The 17611-nt window shown below is 34.6% G+C and overlaps 2 protein-coding genes across 6 annotated transcripts; both read right to left on the reverse strand.

Annotated features, from left to right (window-relative positions):
- Nucleotides 1-2337: 2337 nt before the first annotated feature.
- On the reverse strand, nt 2338-13199 carry LOC123866151. 5 transcript variants are annotated; one of them, XM_045907516.1, is made up of 3 exons: nt 12981-13194; nt 12214-12289; nt 2338-2818 (listed from the first exon to the last, which is right to left on the reverse strand). In XM_045907516.1, exons 1-3 carry the CDS (start codon nt 13040-13042, stop codon nt 2483-2485), a joined length of 474 nt encoding a protein of 157 aa, XP_045763472.1. In that variant the 5' UTR covers nt 13043-13194; the 3' UTR covers nt 2338-2482. The 5 variants fall into 5 exon arrangements, 4 of the variants coding, with proteins under 4 accessions (XP_045763472.1, XP_045763475.1, XP_045763473.1 ...); XM_045907519.1 differs by lacking the exons at nt 12214-12289; nt 12981-13194 and adding exons at nt 6036-6111; nt 6929-7075; XM_045907517.1 differs by lacking the exons at nt 12214-12289; nt 12981-13194 and adding exons at nt 3257-3332; nt 4037-4219.
- Nucleotides 13200-13351: 152 nt separating this feature from the next.
- On the reverse strand, nt 13352-15861 carry LOC123866402. Its single transcript, XM_045907947.1, has 3 exons — nt 15716-15861; nt 14699-14774; nt 13352-13857 (listed from the first exon to the last, which is right to left on the reverse strand). The coding sequence occupies exons 1-3, from the start codon at nt 15775-15777 to the stop codon at nt 13624-13626; spliced, it is 372 nt and encodes a 123-aa protein (XP_045763903.1). The 5' UTR covers nt 15778-15861; the 3' UTR covers nt 13352-13623.
- Between the last annotated feature and the right edge of the window lie 1750 nt (nt 15862-17611).

The following is a 17611-nucleotide window of genomic DNA, read 5'->3' on the forward strand; positions in this document are numbered from 1 at the left end:
AGTCAAGGAAGACATTGTGAGAAAACCTTCATCCTTGACAGTTCTCCATAATTTTCTCTAATGTGTTTGAAGTCTGCCAATGCGCACTTGACTAGCGTGATAGACTTTGGCCAAACCTTTTTCGTTCTGAGAGGAGACCCGTGCTCAGTAGTGGGACGGTCATGGGTTGATGATGATGAACTCAAGCAAATGTTGGTATTTTTTATTTGTCTTATATATATGTAGTATGTATCTACTTACACATTTTCTTCTAGACATCTTGTCTCTATAGGTAGGCCGAACAAAAATGTATCATGAAAGATTGAAAAATACTTTGTATAGACCGTACAAAATGGCTTTTCACGCGCCATTTTAAGTCAGGGTCAATAATTGTCATGTCAAAAGTAGGTACGAAGGACTAAAATCGTATTTTTAACATGATATTTGACACAAAGTTAAAATGGCGCGTGAGAAGTAATTTTTTACGTACTATATTTCAGTGTTACAGACTCGTTGCTTTTTAAATTGCTACCACAGCTGTCCATTTCATATCTTTCGTAACATTCACAGATGAAAAGGAACAGCTATTTCTATTATTAATCACCTGTGGAAGCGTATTGTCCGTAGCGATACTCATAAAATCTCGCCTCTTATGATTTTCATAGCGGCTGAAGGTATTACGTTGGAATTTTTCGTTTTATTTTATGGCGGCGCGTACTGTCGCGAAGAAATATTGGCTCGGCGGAATAGCTCGTAAAGAAAACTGTTTCCTTTCCACGGCTACACACCGCTTCAGGCTCGTCTTATACTCACATTTATTATTATTAGGTTGGGTTGCTTTCATTTTAACAAAATCTATAACTAATAATAGCGCCTACCTTTATAATTTTTATTTTAATCTAACGAGATAGAGAGAGAGAGATTGAGAACAATCTCGCTCAATTTAAAAAAATTTAAAGTCAGCAAATGAGCAGGCGGGTTACCCGATTCATGAGCATTTACAGAACATAACAGGGAGAACGTACCATCGTATAAGATATACCTAACATTTTATCTTCAACGCTGCAAGTTAATAACAGACAGCGCCATCTAAATGTGATTTAGTAAACTTACAATTATTTTTTCGTGAACACATTTTTTTGATAACCACAAATTTACGGTTTTCGCATTTTTCATTTACTTGTGCTATAAGACCTATCTATTAACAGGGAGTAACCCATAGTTTTTCTAAACAGACGCGACAGACAGACAACCAAATGATCCTATAAGAGTTCCTTTTTCCTTTTGAGGTACAGAACCCTAAAAAGGACTTCCGCTTTAGTAATAATTGTCTTACACAGTCGATTCGGAAAAATGCTGACTTCATTATGACGGTTCACGAGTTCAAATCTCAGTCAGTTTTATTTTTTATACATTTTATAGAATAAAAAATAATTATTAAATTAAGGTGCCCTTCCAAGGTACGGAATCCCCGGTGCACAGGACTGACTCGCACTGGGCCGGTTTTCTTTAGATGGGTTAAAAGTAATTGAACCAAAAAAGTACCTGTTATGGATATTTTTCTAGTTCAGTTACTACTATGGTTATTTAGATTGGTTGATTGTGGCGGGTAGGCATTTTTCCGGTTCACTAGACGTCCGATCCCTTTCCCTCGCACATCATTATTCAACTTAAGTGGACAGTTTTCGTAAGGTGAGTAGATGTGTAACCAAAATTTCTTTTTCTACATATACATTATACCTACTATAATATATTAGAATTTTTATATCTAAACTAATACTATAAAGAGGAAAGATTTGTTTGTATTAGATAAATTGATTAAGACTTGATTTTGTACGAATAAAAAAATTGTAAGTGGCATTAAATAACATTGTACTTTTTTAAATTGATTAAAGAGCATAGAATTAACTTTTAGCTTGCTCCAGCAGTACGCGGGATTGCAATCACATAACTGGCACACGACACGCATAAAAATATTTTGAATTGATTGAAAAGAGCTATTGCCGAGTTTCTTGCTGGTTTTTCTCGGTAGAAAGGGCATTCCGAACCAGTAGTTAGTGAAATTCAAATGTACTTGTAATAATATATCTAATAATAAATCTTTTTCTATAATTAAAATATATCTACCTAACTTATGATTGTTAAGTTGGTTTTTTGTTGCGTTTAAAGTAACGGATGGAGAGCTATTATGCTACAGCTATACTTACTTGCACTACGTAAAATAAGACAGCTAAATAAATGACTGAAAATTAAATAAATTTTATACATCAACTTTATCATACAAAATAAATTTATTTTATTTGCAGATAGGTTTTATTTACAGGCAACAGCAGCAAGTAATGTTAAATTAAGGCAGTGTTCTATTTTATATGGTCTTACAATATCATTCATACTATCTTATAATACTCAACTTGTATACCTAAATATGTAGGTACTTGAAAAAACATGATTCATTTATAAAGTAAGTTATGTAAACGGGCTTTTTCTGTGTAAGGTATTCTTATTAATCTTCCCAAAATGATCCTGTGAAAGGGTCTCCCTTGACTGATCCAGGGTTTACACCAAAGTAAACTGTATTCGTGTTCTTAGATCCATTTCCAACACTGACTATGTCTTGGTTGGGCGAATTCGACCCTGTACCAAGAAATACCGTATTTCGGTTTTTATATCCATTTCCAATATTTAACATACCAATGTTCTGGTTGCTCGATTTCTGTCTTTTATCCATGACAACTTTATTCCAATTTTTATAACCATTTCCAACATTAAGCGTATTGCAGTTGGTGCACTTGTTCATATTCTCCCAAAAATTGCTCATGAAGTCACCATAATCAAAGTACTGAAAAAAGGTAGAACATAATAAGTAAAAGCCTCATAAGAAAACTCAGAGTCACTCTGCGGGCGATGGAGGGAGCTTGGAGGTTCTCTATTAATTGATTGAATCAGAAATGAAGAGATCCATTGGAGAAAGAGAGTAACCGACAATGCTCAGCGGGTTGCGAAGATGAAGAAGATTGCCTTCTTGGGCAGGCACATAGTTCGAAAATGGTAGACGTCATTCCAGCACCTTGGACCCCAAACTACAAGTAGGTGCTGGAATGGTGAACTCATACCGGAAAGTCCAGCGTTGTGTTGGAAGAGCCCCCACTATAGGTGGACAGAAGACATCATATCATCATTATTATGGCAGTTTAAAGTTTTCGAGATTTTTGAACTTTATTACGTTTATCATACACTTTCTTATGCTTAATTTAATAAAATAGAAAAACTTAACTACCTCTCGCCGTACTCGTACACGATTTTCTTCAGCATTGACAGATTTTTCTAGTTCAACTGGTTTCTGTATCACCGCACTGAAAAAGTAAGTTTGGAATCGGATGAGTAGGCTTTACGGAGATTACCTACCTTATAAATTTTACCTAAATCCAGAATAAACTTTAGCTCTTTGTAATATTTGTGTAAATATTTCAAATAAAAGTTAAACATACTTACACATGAAAATACTTTATTTTTTAACCTCCGACCCAAAAAGAGGGGTGTTATAAGTTTGACGTGTGTATCTGTGTATCTGTCTGTGGCATCGTAGCTCCTAAACTAATGAATCGATTTTAAATTATTTTTTTGTTTGAAAGGTGGCTTGTTTGAGAGTGTTCTTAGCTACAATTCAAGACAATCGGTTCAGCCGTTTGAAAGTTATCAACTCTTTTCTAGTTACTGTAACCTTCACTTGTCGGGGGTGTTATTTTTTAATTTACACTTGCTACACTATGCCAATGACGTTCGCATAAACAGAGTGGTTACTGAAATTCAGCGTTGAGACAACTCAGATGCGCGCCCTAGCGGATTGTGCCTGATACCCCTGAGTCCGAACGCAACCTTAGCGGCTTACCTATTTAAGGCGTTATACTGCTATACATAAACGGATATATTTTTCGTTTTTACGTAGTTAAGCTAAGTGGTTTTGTACAGAAGTTGCCTTAAATAAAGATTATCCATTCTTTATTTGAGATTTCTGGAAATTAAACTATTAATTATTTAGTAGATTTGATAATCTTACCCTGGCCTCGCCTCGCTCAATACGAATAACGTCAACGCAGAAACAAATAGTATTTCTTTCATTATTTTGAATTATTTAATTATTTTAAACATCAATGTAAGTTTCTATGAGTATGTGTTTAGCAAAAACTGGCGACGAATGTCATGCTGTAACACCTACGTAGTTGGAAATTCAGTATACAGTAGTATTCATGACACATTGAGTGAACCCTACACAGGTCAGTGATAAAGACAAGGATAGGAGCTATTGTGAGTAATAAATGAGCACATTGGTTTTTACTGTGAAAACAAAGAATGAGATACAGCGGTCTTGTATTATATTTTTTATTTTAGACAAAAATATAGAAAATATTTTATTTTTGTGATTCGGCATTGAAAATATTTTAGAAAGAGTGGTGTCAACGCTTAAATAGAGTAATCGTTAACGAGTTAAGTAAAAAACCGGCCAAGTGCGAGTCAGACTCCTGTCAGTTGTGTTATTCCTGTACTGGTGCTATAAGACCTACCACCTGCCTTTCATGATTCAAGATCAACGGGTAATAGGTACCCCATAGGTTTCTTGACAGACAGACAGACAGACAACAGAGTGATCCTATAAGGGTTCCGTTTTTCCTTTTGAGGTACGGAACCCTAAAATCAATAAGTAGGTATCTAACTACTAATAACTAGTTATGTAGTTTTTTAGCGTTTAAAATAACGGATGAAGAGCTATTATGCTACGGCTAAGTAAAATAAAAGCTAAATAAATTATTGGTAATCAATTTTAGTTGCAGTTAGGCCATAGCACCAAGTAATGTTAAATTAAGGCAAGCCAACATTTTTTTAATATCATAAATATTCAATTTTTATAAACACTTGACAAAACATGATTTATTTTTAAAGTAGGCAATATAAATGGGCTTTTTCTGAGTTTAGTATTCTTATTAATCATCCCAAAATGATCCTGTGAAAGGGTCTCCCTTGACTGATCAGGTTTTAAACCAAAGTAAACCGTATTCGTGTTATTCGTTCCTCTTCCAATTATGATTGCACTTTGGTTATGCGTATTGAAGTACCCTTTACTGAAGTAAAGTGTATTTCGGTTATTATATCCACTTCCAATATCTACTACACTCTGGTAGCGCGATTTCTGGCTCATGTAGTCCCCATAATCTGAGTTCTGAAAAAAGGTAAATAATTAAAACACGAGATCGGTAGAACTTTGACTTTGCTCAGACTTAAATTTCAGTTAAAACGAGACAGATTCATGTCAGCGATATAACCCTGTCTCAATTTAACTGTGTCTCAGCAAAGTCAGTTTTCACTCTAGAGATCATCTCAGCCTCAATCAAGTGTAAGTAGTTATTGCAGAGTCAGTGATCCGTAATAAAAAACTTCCCGTGAATCAAAATTGTACCACACAAATCATCGAGCTCTTGGTCTATTATAGCTTGTGCGTTAGTAGACAAAGAAAGTAAATAGATTTTGGCATTCTACGATCCAATCTAGCCTCAATAAAAAGTATCGCAACCGCAAATTTCGGAAGTACTCGTAAATAGCATTATTGTATTTAACATAGTCGGAGAAAGCTATACCTAGATCTACAAGGTTACCTAATAGTACCTGAACGTATTCCTTGCAGAATGTTATAGGGGAGTTAAAATTCAACAGATTTCTCCTACATATATCAATTATGTACTAGTTGATACCCGCGGCTTCGTACTTGTGGATAAAGGATTTTTTTAAAATCCTGTAGGAACTCTTTGATTTTCCGGGATAAAAAGTTCTGTGCGTTAATCTATCTCCTTTCCTTTCAGCCAAATCCGGAAATCAGTAGTTTATGCGTGAAAGAGTAACAAACATACACACACACCCACGCTCAAACACACACACACAAGCTTACGCCTTTATAATATTAACGTGACAGCAGAACATCGATAGTTTACGAGATTTTTGAACCTTATTAACATTTTTTCAAGACACTTTCTAATAATAATTTAAAGCGAAAATTAATTACGTACCCCTCGCCGTACCCGAACATGATTGTCTTCAGCATTGACAGATTTTTGTAGTTCAACTGGTTTCTGTGTTACTACACTGTAAAAGTAAATTGTGATTTTTAGAATTTAGACAGAAATACATATTCGGAGCCTAGCTGTAGGTATAATATAACAGTAGATAATTTCAGTTTTGAAATATTTATTTAAGTACTTTGACACGATCCGCATAGTAATATAATTAGAGTATTAATACTGTACTAGATTTTGCCCGCTACTTCGTCTGCGATACATTGATATGTATATAGTTTTATAGTTTGTATCACTAGGTAGTAATGTAGCTCTATCTAGTGCTCCATTCAGTGAAACAAATTCTGAATTCGGATGAGTAGTTACGGAGATTACCTCCTACATCCAAACTTACAAACTTTACTTACTTTTGTTATACCTATTTATGCAAATAATTCAAGTAAAAGTAATGCGCACATGTAAATATATTTTTATTTTTTACCTCCGACCCCAAAAAGACGGGTATTATAAGTTTGACGTGTGTATCTGTGTATCTGTCTGTGGCATCGTAGCTCGTAAACGAATAAACCGATTTTAATTTAGTTTTTTTTTGTTTGAAAGGTGGCTTAATTGAGAGTGTTCTTAGCTATAATCGAAGAAAATCGGTTCAACCGTTTTAAAGTTATCAGCTCTTTTCTAATTTTCTTATAGAGGTTCTTGTTTCGGGGGTTTTTAAATTTTGAGTTACTGCCTGTTTGAAGCTACTGTACTTAATGGATGTATTTTTTATTATTACATAATTTTGTATAAGTTTTTGGTAGCGAAGTTTCCGCAAACAAAGATTCTTTCTTTATTTCAAACTTCTACAAAATAACCTATTATTTATTTTGTAGATTTACTAATCTTACCCTGGTTTCGCGTCGGTCCATACGAACAACATCAACGCAGAAACAAAAAGTAATTCTTTCATGATTATTAATTATTATTATTATTTTAAACACCAATACCAGCTTTCTTATGGGTATCTGTTCAGCAAACACTGTTGTCGAATGCCACTGTATATTGGTACGTAGTTTGAAATTCAGTATATTATATTCATGACACATCGAGTGAACCTACACAGGTCAGTGATAAAGATAAGGATAGGAGCTATTGTGAGGAAAAAATTAGCACATTGGTTTTTACTCTGAAAATAAAGATTGAGTTGCTACGTATAGCGTTCTTGATTTTTATTTTTAACCCCCGACCCAAAAAGATGGGTGTTACAAGTTTGACGTGTGTATCTGTGTATCCGTCTGTGGCATCGTAGCTCCTAAACGAATGAACCGATTTTAATTTAGTTTTTTTTTTGTTTGAAAGGTGGCTTGATCGAGAGTGTTCTTAGCTATAATCGAAGAAAATCGGTTCAGCCATTTGAAAGTTATCAGCTCTTTTCTAGTTTTCTTATAGAGGTTCTTGTGTCGGGGGATTTTTTAAATTTTGTTTTATTAGTATTATGTCAAGTGATATTCAAATCCATGCAGTTTCTGCATAATGATTTTCCTAAGGATTTAGACAGACCGACAGATAAATATGAAAAAGCGGTTTAAAAGTATAAATCAGTAATAATAATGCTAATAATATTATTAAGTACATAAACAATGGTTTTCCCAAAATAATGATGAACTTAGCAGCTTGTGGTTTTAAGATTAATTTAATGCCATGTGTTGTGTGTCAGTTAACTAGCCGACTTTCTCCGGCTTCGGGTTACGTATTTTATAAATCAATATGAGTGTACTTAAGATTTGTGTAAATTGTTTTATTTCAAAATTAGCTGATATCCGCGACTGCGTCCGCGTGGATTTAGGTTTTTAAAACCCTTTGATTTTCCGTGATAAAAAGTAACCTATGTCACCTGACACGCGGACAGACAGACAGACAGCTCAGTGTCCTTAACAAGGCTCAGTTTTTACCCTTTGAAGTTTGAACCCTAAAGGTTAGCGTTCGTTCGTAGATTTTTAACCTCCGACCCAAAAAGAGGGGTGTTATAAGTTTAACGTGTGTATTTATGTATCTGTGTATCTGTCTGCGGTATCGTAGCTCCTGAACGAATGAACCGATTTTAATTTAGTTTTTTTTGTTTGAAAGGTGGCTGGGTAAGTTGTTATAAAGGTATAAATTTTATACCTACAACCATCTTTTAAAAAACCGGCCAAGTGCGAGTCAGACTTGCGCACCGAGGGTTCCGTACTCCGGTAATTTTTCCGACATTTTGCACTATAAATCAAAAACTATTATGAATAAAAATAAATAAAAACCTATTTTAGAATAACAAGTCCACAAATTCTTGGTTTTCGGATTTATTCCTTTAGTTGTGCTATAAGACCTACCTACCAAATTTCATGATTCTAGGTCAACGGGAAGTACCGTATAGGTTTTCTTGATAGACACGACGGCCGGACGGACGGACGGACGGACAGACAGACAGACAAACAACAAAGTGATCCTCTAAGGGTTCCGTTTTTCCGTTTCTGAGGTACGGAACCCTAAAAACTACATAATATTAATAGTATCAGAGTAATATTATAAGAGAAACAACTATTCCACCTTATCTGTGTTAAAATTGATAGCAATAAAGTTTCAGGCGTTATTAGTTTACATAAACTTGGAGATTGACTCTAATAAGGCCGAGAGAGGTGGAGAGCGCCGGTGATTTGTGCTCTTAAAATCCAATTTAAATGCATTCCTCTGCGCCGCAAAAGGCTTCGCCGATACGCTCTGGAGGGCAATTAACTTATTCATCCTTAACGTTTTACAGTTCAACTTAGTTGGTACTATGGTAGGTACCTACCTACTAATCTTCTACCTACTCTTTTTACGATGTAATATCTTATTTTATAAATAGGTAAATGGCAAACAGAAGATATTCGTCTTTTCAGGAAGTTTTTAAATGGGCTTACCTCTGGGCTAGCAATTTTGAAAATATTGCAAAATAAAAACTTTTTCCTTTAGTGTAGGTAAGCTCATTTAAATATTTTGTAATGAGTTTTCTTATCTAAACTCATGTCTCAAAGTCAATTTTAAACACATATTTTCCCTAAAATATCAAAAGTACAACTTCTATTCCCTTAAGAGGGGTCTCTCCGTCACTCGCTCCATACAAACGTAGTTCCAATTTCATTTGAATATTAAGCAACCAAAGTCCATGAAATTTTGCAGACATATTCTAGAAACTAATATCTATGCCTGTGGTTTTCCAGATTTCTGTTAACATATTCGGTTTTAGATTTACGCGGTCTTAAAAATTCACACACAAATCTTTGAGCTCCTGTAATTTTTAAACTACATATTTTTAGAAAAATCTAAAACGCCACAGGCACAGATATTGGTTTCTAGAACATGTCTGTAAAATTTCATTGACTTTGGTTGCTTAATATTCAAATGAAATTGGGACTACGATTGTATGGAGTAAGTGACGGAGAGAGCCCTGTTAACATATAGCGGTGATCGTTAAGATCTTATTATAAAGTTGAATAAAATTAGAGCCTACGTAATGCCTCCATTACTTACTTTCCGAAGAAAAAGTCATTTAAAATGCAATTTAAACATCCTAATAGAAAGGTTCGCACTAAGAATTGTTGCAAACTCTAATGGGTTCAGGTGAAATTAACGCAGAAAAATAGGAAAAGTTAAAACGAGTTCCCCCGCTAAGGTTTTTTGCCTTCGCCAGGCAGGGCTGTGATTGTAAACTGCTGAATTTATAATAGCATTTTCGAACTCCACTTCATCTGGAAGTTCAAGCCGGGTTGTAATTTAAGTTGAAAGTAATACATTCAAATTGCAAGCAAGTCCAAAACGTTTAAGAAATACGGGATGAACTTTGTTTAAGTTGTTCATTTGTGTAAAAATAAACTTTCAATATATTTTTGCATTTAAAGTAGGTACCACCTTATTAGGTACTTATATTTGAAGAGAATACAGTTACACCACCCTAACTTAGCTTTTAAATCATTAATTATTCTATTCAGATGATCTATTGTAAAATTTTCAGCGATCCAGTACTATTTAACCTATGCACGAATATTTACAGTTTTCCTAGTACCTACCGGCTACCACTGACATTATATCGCCGCCTATTGCCTACTTATAATATAATTGATAAGTATTATTCGGTGTGACATACTTATTTACAACGCTGCAGCCCAAAAAACAAAAAGCTATGTTGCAGTTCACATTGATTTGGTTTCTTCAGGTAGCAAGGAATAATAACGTATTACACAGCATTAATATTATCTTCCTGGAATCTGGGATCTACTTACTCCTTTTGCCAAATAATCATTATTCTGTTTTCAATAAAAACGTTTCTTTGAGAACATCTTCGGACCCTATTTATTTCGAACGATGCGATGACTCAAGCAGATTCGCAAGATATCTGCCCGTCGTCTATGGATTACTTTGCAAGTCTTTTATAGGAGAGAAAACCAGTATCATCACTACTTAAGGATATTAAAATCCCTTCTATTCGTGTAAGAAGCTTGTTTTCTTAACGGAGGGGCATATATAGAATAATCCCGATAAAGCTGGGTGAATTGAGTGCGTACGTTTTTTATATTAATGCTTAAGTTTTCTATTTATTTTATTAATTAATGTTAACATGTTTTCAATACTAATTGTTTAAATTTTACAATATTTTATGTTTAATTTATTATATTTTACAATTTGTAAAGTCTTGTTTCTAGAAACTTTTCCAAATATGTTTTTGTTCAAAATTTATTATAATATGTACCCACATAATATTATTGTATTTAATTTTTACCTAATTAACCTAAATATTCCGTTTTTGTTATATAATTTATTACGCCTGCATAAATGTTTTATAATATCATCTTATCGACCCCAATAGGGGTATCAAAACAGAAAAGGTTTATCAGTTCTTATATTATAGTTCAAATATTCGTACGTCAACAGAGGACCGGATAATATTTTGAATTTTAAGCTTGAAAAATAAATACAAAAATGCGCTATTTATTATTAATAATAGCTGTAATTGTAACATCAGCTTTTGTTCAAGGAAAGTCATTGAGGTGAGACTTATTATTTTAATTGTACTTTCAAACAAAATGAATAGATACGTATAATGTGCCCCATGTACCTACCTAATGATTTACTTGTTCAACAAAAAGTAATACCTACTTGCTCATTTGTCTTGCTAATAGCCTCGTCTATTAAAAGGTCATTATTATTGGATTATATTTTTCCTATAAAATTTTTTCAGGAAAGTTTGTCAAGACACCAACGACATAAGCGATGAGGTTAGTAGCTCGTAATGTACATAGGTTATAATATGTTTTTCTGTATACTTAATATTATGTGTATTATACATTTCCAACATTAAGCGTATTGCAGTTGGTGCACTTGTTCATATTCTCCCAAAAATTGCTCATGAAGTCACCATAATCAAAGTACTGAAAAATGGTAGAACATAATAAGTAAAAGCCTCATAAGAAAACTCAGAGTCACTCTGCGGGCGATGGAGGGAGCTTGGAGGTTCTCTATTAATTGATTGAATCAGAAATGAAGAGATCCATTGGAGAAAGAGAGTAACCGACAATGTTCAGCGGGTGGCGAAGATGAAGAAGGCAATGGCCAGGCACATAGTTCGAAAAATGGTAGACGCCATTCTAGCACCTGGACCTCAAACTACGAGTAGGTGCTGGAATGGTGAACTTGCACCGGAAAGTCCAGCGTTGCGTTGATAGAGCCCCCAGTAGGTGGACAGAAGACATCATAGCATCATTATCACACTTCACACTAATATTATAAAAGCGAAAGTTTGTATGTGTGTGTGTGTGTGTGTGTGTGTGTGTGTGTGTGTGTGTGTGTGTGTGTGTGTGTGTGTGTGTGTGTGTGTGTGTGTGTGTGTGTGTGTGTGTATGTTTGTTACTCCTTCACGCAAAAACTACTGGACGGATTGGGCTGAAATTTATAGTGGAGATAGATTATACTCTGGATTAGCACATAGGCTACTTTTTATCCCGGAAAATCAAAGAGTTCCCACGGGATTTTTAAAAAACTACATCCACGCGAACGAAGTCGCGGGCATCAGCTAGTTATGACATAAAATCTAAAGTTTTCGAGATTTATGAACTTCATTACGTTTTTCATACACTTTCTTATACTTAATTTAATAAAATAGAAAAACTTAACTACTTACCCCTCGCCGTACTCGTACATGATTTTCTTCAGCATTGACAGATTTTTCTAGTTCAACTGGTTTCTGTATCACCGCACTGAAAAAGTAAGTTTGGAATCGGATGAGTAGGCTTTACGGAGATTACCTACCTTATAAATACCTAAATCCAGAATAAACTTTAGCTCTTCGTAATATTTGTACAAACAATTCAAATAAAAGTTAAACATACACATAAAAATACTTTAGTTTTTAACCCCCGACCCAAAAAGAGGGGTGTTATAAGTTTGACGTGTGTATCTGTGTATCTGTCTGTGGCATCGTAGCTCCTAAACTAATGAATCGATTTTAAATTTTTTTGTTTGAAAGGTGGCTTGTTTGAGAGTGTTCTTAACTACAATTCAAGAAAATCGGTTCAGCCGTTTGAAAGTTATCAAGTCTTTTCTAGTTACTGTAACCTTCACTTGTCGGGGGTGTTATTTTTTAATTTACACTTGCTACACTATGCCAATGACGTTCGCATAAACAGAGTGGTCACTGAAATTCAGCATTGAGACAACTCAGATGCGCGCCCTAGCGGATTGTGCCTGATACCCCTGAGTCCGAACGCAACCTTAGCGGCTTACCTATTTGAGGCGTTATACTGCAGCTGTACATAAACGGATTTATTTTTCGTTTTTACGTAGTTAAGCTAAATGGTTTTGTACAAGAGTTACCTCAAATAAAGATTATTCATTCTTTATTTGCTGTAAATTAAACTATTAATTATTTAGTAGATTTAATAATCTTACCCTGGCCTCGCCTCGCTCAATACGAATAACGTCAACGCAGAAACAAATAGTATTTCTTTCATTATTTTGAATTATTTAATTATTTTAAACACCAATGTAAGTTTCTATGAGTATGTGTTTAGCAAAAACTGGCGACGAATGTCATGCTGTACACCTACGTAGTTGGAAATTCAGTATATTATAGTATTCATGACACATTGAGTGAACCCTACACAGGTCAGTGATAAAGACAAGGATAGGAGCTATTGTGAGTAATAAATGAGCACATTGGTTTTTACTGTGAAAATAAAGAATGAGATACAGCGTTCTTGTATTATATTTTTTATTTTAGATAAAAATATAGAAAATATTTTATTTTTGTGATTCGGCATTGAAAATATTTTTGAAAGAGTAATCGTCAACGAGTTAAGTATAAAACCGGCCAAGTGCGAGTCAGACTATTTTTATGAATAATAGTTTTTGATTTATCGTGGAAAATGTTGGAAAAATACCCGAGTACGGAACCCTCAGTGCGCGAGTCTGACTCGACTTGGCCGGTTTTTTTATATCTTAAATACTCAATTTTTTATAAACACTTGACAAAACATGATTTATTTTTATAGTAGGCAATATAAATGGGCTTTTTCTGAGTGTAGTATTCTTATTAATCTTCCCAAAATGATCCTGTGAAAGGGTCTCCCTTGACTGATCCAGGTTTTACACCAAAGTAAACCGTATTCGTGTTCTTCGATCCCCTTCCAATTATGATTGCACTTTGATTAGGCGTATCCAGCCCTTTACTAAAGTAAACTGTATTTCGGTTATTATATCCACTTCCAAAATCTGCTACACTCTGGTAGCGCGATTTCTGGCTCATGTAGTCCCCATAATCTGCGTTCTGAAAAATGGTAAATAATTAAAACACGAGATCGGTAGAACTTTGACTTTGCTCAGAATTGAATTTTAGTTAAAACGAGACAGATTCATGTCAGCGATATAACCCTGTCTCAATTTAACTGTGTCTCAGCAAAGTCAGTTTTCACTCTAGAGATCATCTCAGCCTCAATCAAGTGTAAGTAGTTATTGCAGAGTCAGTGATCCGTAATAAAAAACTTCCCGTGAATCAAAATTGTACCACACAAATCATCGAGCTCTTGGTCTATTATAGCTTGTGCGTTAGTAGACAAAGAAAGTAAATAGATTTTGGCATTCTACGATCCAATCTAGCCTCAATAAAAAGTATCGCAACCGCAAATTTCGGAAGTACTCGTAAATAGCATTATTGTATTTAACATAGTCGGAGAAAGCTATACCTAGATCTACAAGGTTACCTAATAGTACCTGAACGTATTCCTTGCAGAATGTTATAGGGGAGTTAAAATTCAACAGATTTCTCCTACATATATCAATTATGTACTAGTTGATACCCGCGGCTTCGTACTTCTGGATAAAGGATTTTTTTAAAATCCTGTAGGAACTCTTTGATTTTCCGGGATAAAAAGTTCTGTGCGTTAATCTATCTCCTTTCCTTTCAGCCAAATCCGGAAATCAGTAGTTTATGCGTGAAAGAGTAACAAACATACACACACACCCACGCTCAAACACACACACACAAGCTTACGCCTTTATAATATTAACGTGACAGCAGAACATCGATAGTTTACGAGATTTTTGAACCTTATTAACATTTTTTCAAGACACTTTCTAATAATAATTTAAAGCGAAAATTAATTACGTACCCCTCGCCGTACCCGAACATGATTGTCTTCAGCATTGACAGATTTTTGTAGTTCAACTGGTTTCTGTGTTACTACACTGTAAAAGTAAATTGTGATTTTTAGAATTTAGACAGAAATACATATTCGGAGCCTAGCTGTAGGTATAATATAACAGTAGATAATTTCAGTTTTGAAATATTTATTTAAGTACTTTGACACGATCCGCATAGTAATATAATTAGAGTATTAATACTGTACTAGATTTTGCCCGCTACTTCGTCTGCGATACATTGATATGTATATAGTTTTATAGTTTGTATCACTCGCTAGTAATGTAGCTCTATCTAGTGCTCCATTCAGTGAAACAAATTCTGAAATCGGATGAGTAGTTACGGAGATTACCTCCTAAGTACATCCAAACTTACAAACTTTACTTAGTTTTTGTTATACCTATTTATGCAAATAATTCCTAATATATAATAATACCTATTTATGCAATAAGTAATGCGCACATGTAAATATATTTTTATTTTTAACCCCCGACCCCAAAAAGACGGGTATTATAAGTTTGACGTGTGTATCTGTGTATCTGTCTGGCATCGTAGCTCCTAAATGAATGAACCGATTTTAATTTAGTTTTTTTTTGTTTGAAAGGTGGCTTGATCGAGAGTGTTCTTGGCTGTAACCGAAGAAAATCGGTTTAGCCGTTTGAAAGTTATCAGCTCTTTTCTAGTTTTCTTATAGAGGTTCTTGTTTCGGGGGTTTTTAAATTTTGAGTTATTACACTATGCCAGTGACGTTTGCATGAACATGGCAGTCACTGAAAATCAGCATTGGAACATTGTGTCGAGTTCGAACACAATCTTAGTTGCCTGCCTATTTGAGGCTACTGTACTTAATGGATTTATTCTTGGTTGTTACATAATTTTGTATAAGTTTTTGGTAGAGAAGTGTCCGCAAATAAAGATTCTTTCTTTATTTCAAACTTCTACAAATGAATACTACCTACTATTTATTTTGTAGATTTACTTATCTTACCCTGGTTTCGCGTCGGTCCATACGAACAACATCAACGCAGACACAAAAAGTAATTCTTTCATGATTATTAATTATTATTTTTATTTTAAACACCAATACCAGCTTTCTTATGGGTATCTGTTCAGCAAACACTGTTGACGAATGCCACTGTACATTAGTACGTACTACGTAGTTTGAATTTCAGTATATTATATTCATGACACATCGAGTGAACCTACACAGGTCAGTGATAAAGATAAGGATAAGAGCTATTGTGAGGAAAAAATTAGCACATTGGTTTTTACTCCGAAAATAAAGATTGAGTTGCTACGTATAGCGTTCTTGATTTTTATTTTTAACCCCCGACCCAAAAAGATGGGTGTTACAAGTTTGACGTGTGTATCTGTGTATCCGTCTGTGGCATCATAGCTCCTAAACGAATGAACCGATTTTAATTTAGTTTTTTTTTGTTTGAAAGGTAGCTTGATCGAGAGTGTTCTTAGCTATAATCGAAGAAAATCGGTTCAGCCATTTGAAAGTTATCAGCTCTTTTCTAGTTTTCTTATAGAGGTTCTTGTGTCGGGGGATTTTTTAAATTTTGTTTTATTAGTATTATGTCAAGTGATATTCAAATCCATGCAGTTTCTGCATAATGATTTTCCTAAGGATTTAGACAGACCGACAGATAAATATGAAAAAGCGGTTTAAAAGTATAAATCAGTAATAATAATGCTAATAATATTATTAAGTACATAAACAATGGTTTTCCCAAAATAATGATGAACTTAGCAGCTTGTGGTTTTAAGATTAATTTAATGCCATGTGTTGGACTTTCTCCGGCTTCGGGTTACGTATTTTATAAATCAATATGAGTGTACTTAAGATTTGTGTAAATTGTTTTATTTCAAAATTAGCTGATATCCGCGACTGCGTCCGCGTGGATTTAGGTTTTTAAAACCCTTTGATTTTCCGTGATAAAAAGTAGCCTATGTCACCTGACACGCGGACAGACAGACAGACAGCTCAGTGTCCTTAACAAGGCTCAGTTTTTACCCTTTGAAGTTTGAACCCTAAAGGTTAGCGTTCGTTCGTAGATTTTTAACCTCCGACCCAAAAAGAGGGGTGTTATAAGTTTAACGTGTGTATTTATGTATCTGTGTATCTGTCTGCGGTATCGTAGCTCCTGAACGAATGAACCGATTTTAATTTAGTTTTTTTTGTTTGAAAGGTGGCTGGGTAAGTTGTTATAAAGGTATAAATTTTATACCTACAACCATCTTTTAAAAAACCGGCCAAGTGCGAGTCAGACTTGCGCACCGAGGGTTCCGTACTCCGGTAATTTTTCCGACATTTTGCACTATAAATCAAAAACTATTATGAATAAAAATAAATAAAAACCTATTTTAGAATAACAAGTCCACAAATTCTTGGTTTTCGGATTTATTCCTTTAGTTGTGCTATAAGACCTACCTACCAAATTTCATGATTCTAGGTCAACGGGAAGTACCGTATAGGTTTTCTTGATAGACACGACGGCCGGACGGACGGACGGACGGACAGACAGACAGACAAACAACAAAGTGATCCTCTAAGGGTTCCGTTTTTCCGTTTCTGAGGTACGGAACCCTAAAAACTACATAATATTAATAGTATCAGAGTAATATTATAAGAGAAACAACTATTCCACCTTATCTGTGTTAAAATTGATAGCAATAAAGTTTCAGGCGTTATTAGTTTACATAAACTTGGAGATTGACTCTAATAAGGCCGAGAGAGGTGGAGAGCGCCGGTGATTTGTGCTCTTAAAATCCAATTTAAATGCATTCCTCTGCGCCGCAAAAGGCTTCGCCGATACGCTCTGGAGGGCAATTAACTTATTCATCCTTAACGTTTTACAGTTCAACTTAGTTGGTACTA

Source organism: Maniola jurtina, chromosome 6, assembly GCF_905333055.1.
Source record: "Maniola jurtina chromosome 6, ilManJurt1.1, whole genome shotgun sequence".
Lineage (NCBI taxonomy): Eukaryota > Metazoa > Arthropoda > Insecta > Lepidoptera > Nymphalidae > Maniola > Maniola jurtina.

Excerpts from the sequence above, each read along its gene's own strand:
- LOC123866151 (XM_045907516.1), bottom strand. The coding sequence starts at position 13,042 with ATGAAAGAAATACTATTTGTTTCTGCGTTGACGTTATTCGTATTGAGC. Across the intron at positions 12,290-12,980 it reads TTGAGCGAGGCGAGGCCAGG|TGCGGTGATACAGAAACCAG; the intron begins GTAAGATTATTA and ends TTACTTTTTCAG. Across the intron at positions 2,819-12,213 it reads ATGTACGAGTACGGCGAGGG|TACTTTGATTATGGTGACTT; the intron begins GTAAGTAGTTAA and ends ACCTTTTTTCAG.
- LOC123866402 (XM_045907947.1), bottom strand. The coding sequence starts at position 15,777 with ATGAAAGAATTACTTTTTGTGTCTGCGTTGATGTTGTTCGTATGGACC. Across the intron at positions 14,775-15,715 it reads TGGACCGACGCGAAACCAGG|TGTAGTAACACAGAAACCAG; the intron begins GTAAGATAAGTA and ends TTACTTTTACAG. Across the intron at positions 13,858-14,698 it reads ATGTTCGGGTACGGCGAGGG|AACGCAGATTATGGGGACTA; the intron begins GTACGTAATTAA and ends ACCATTTTTCAG.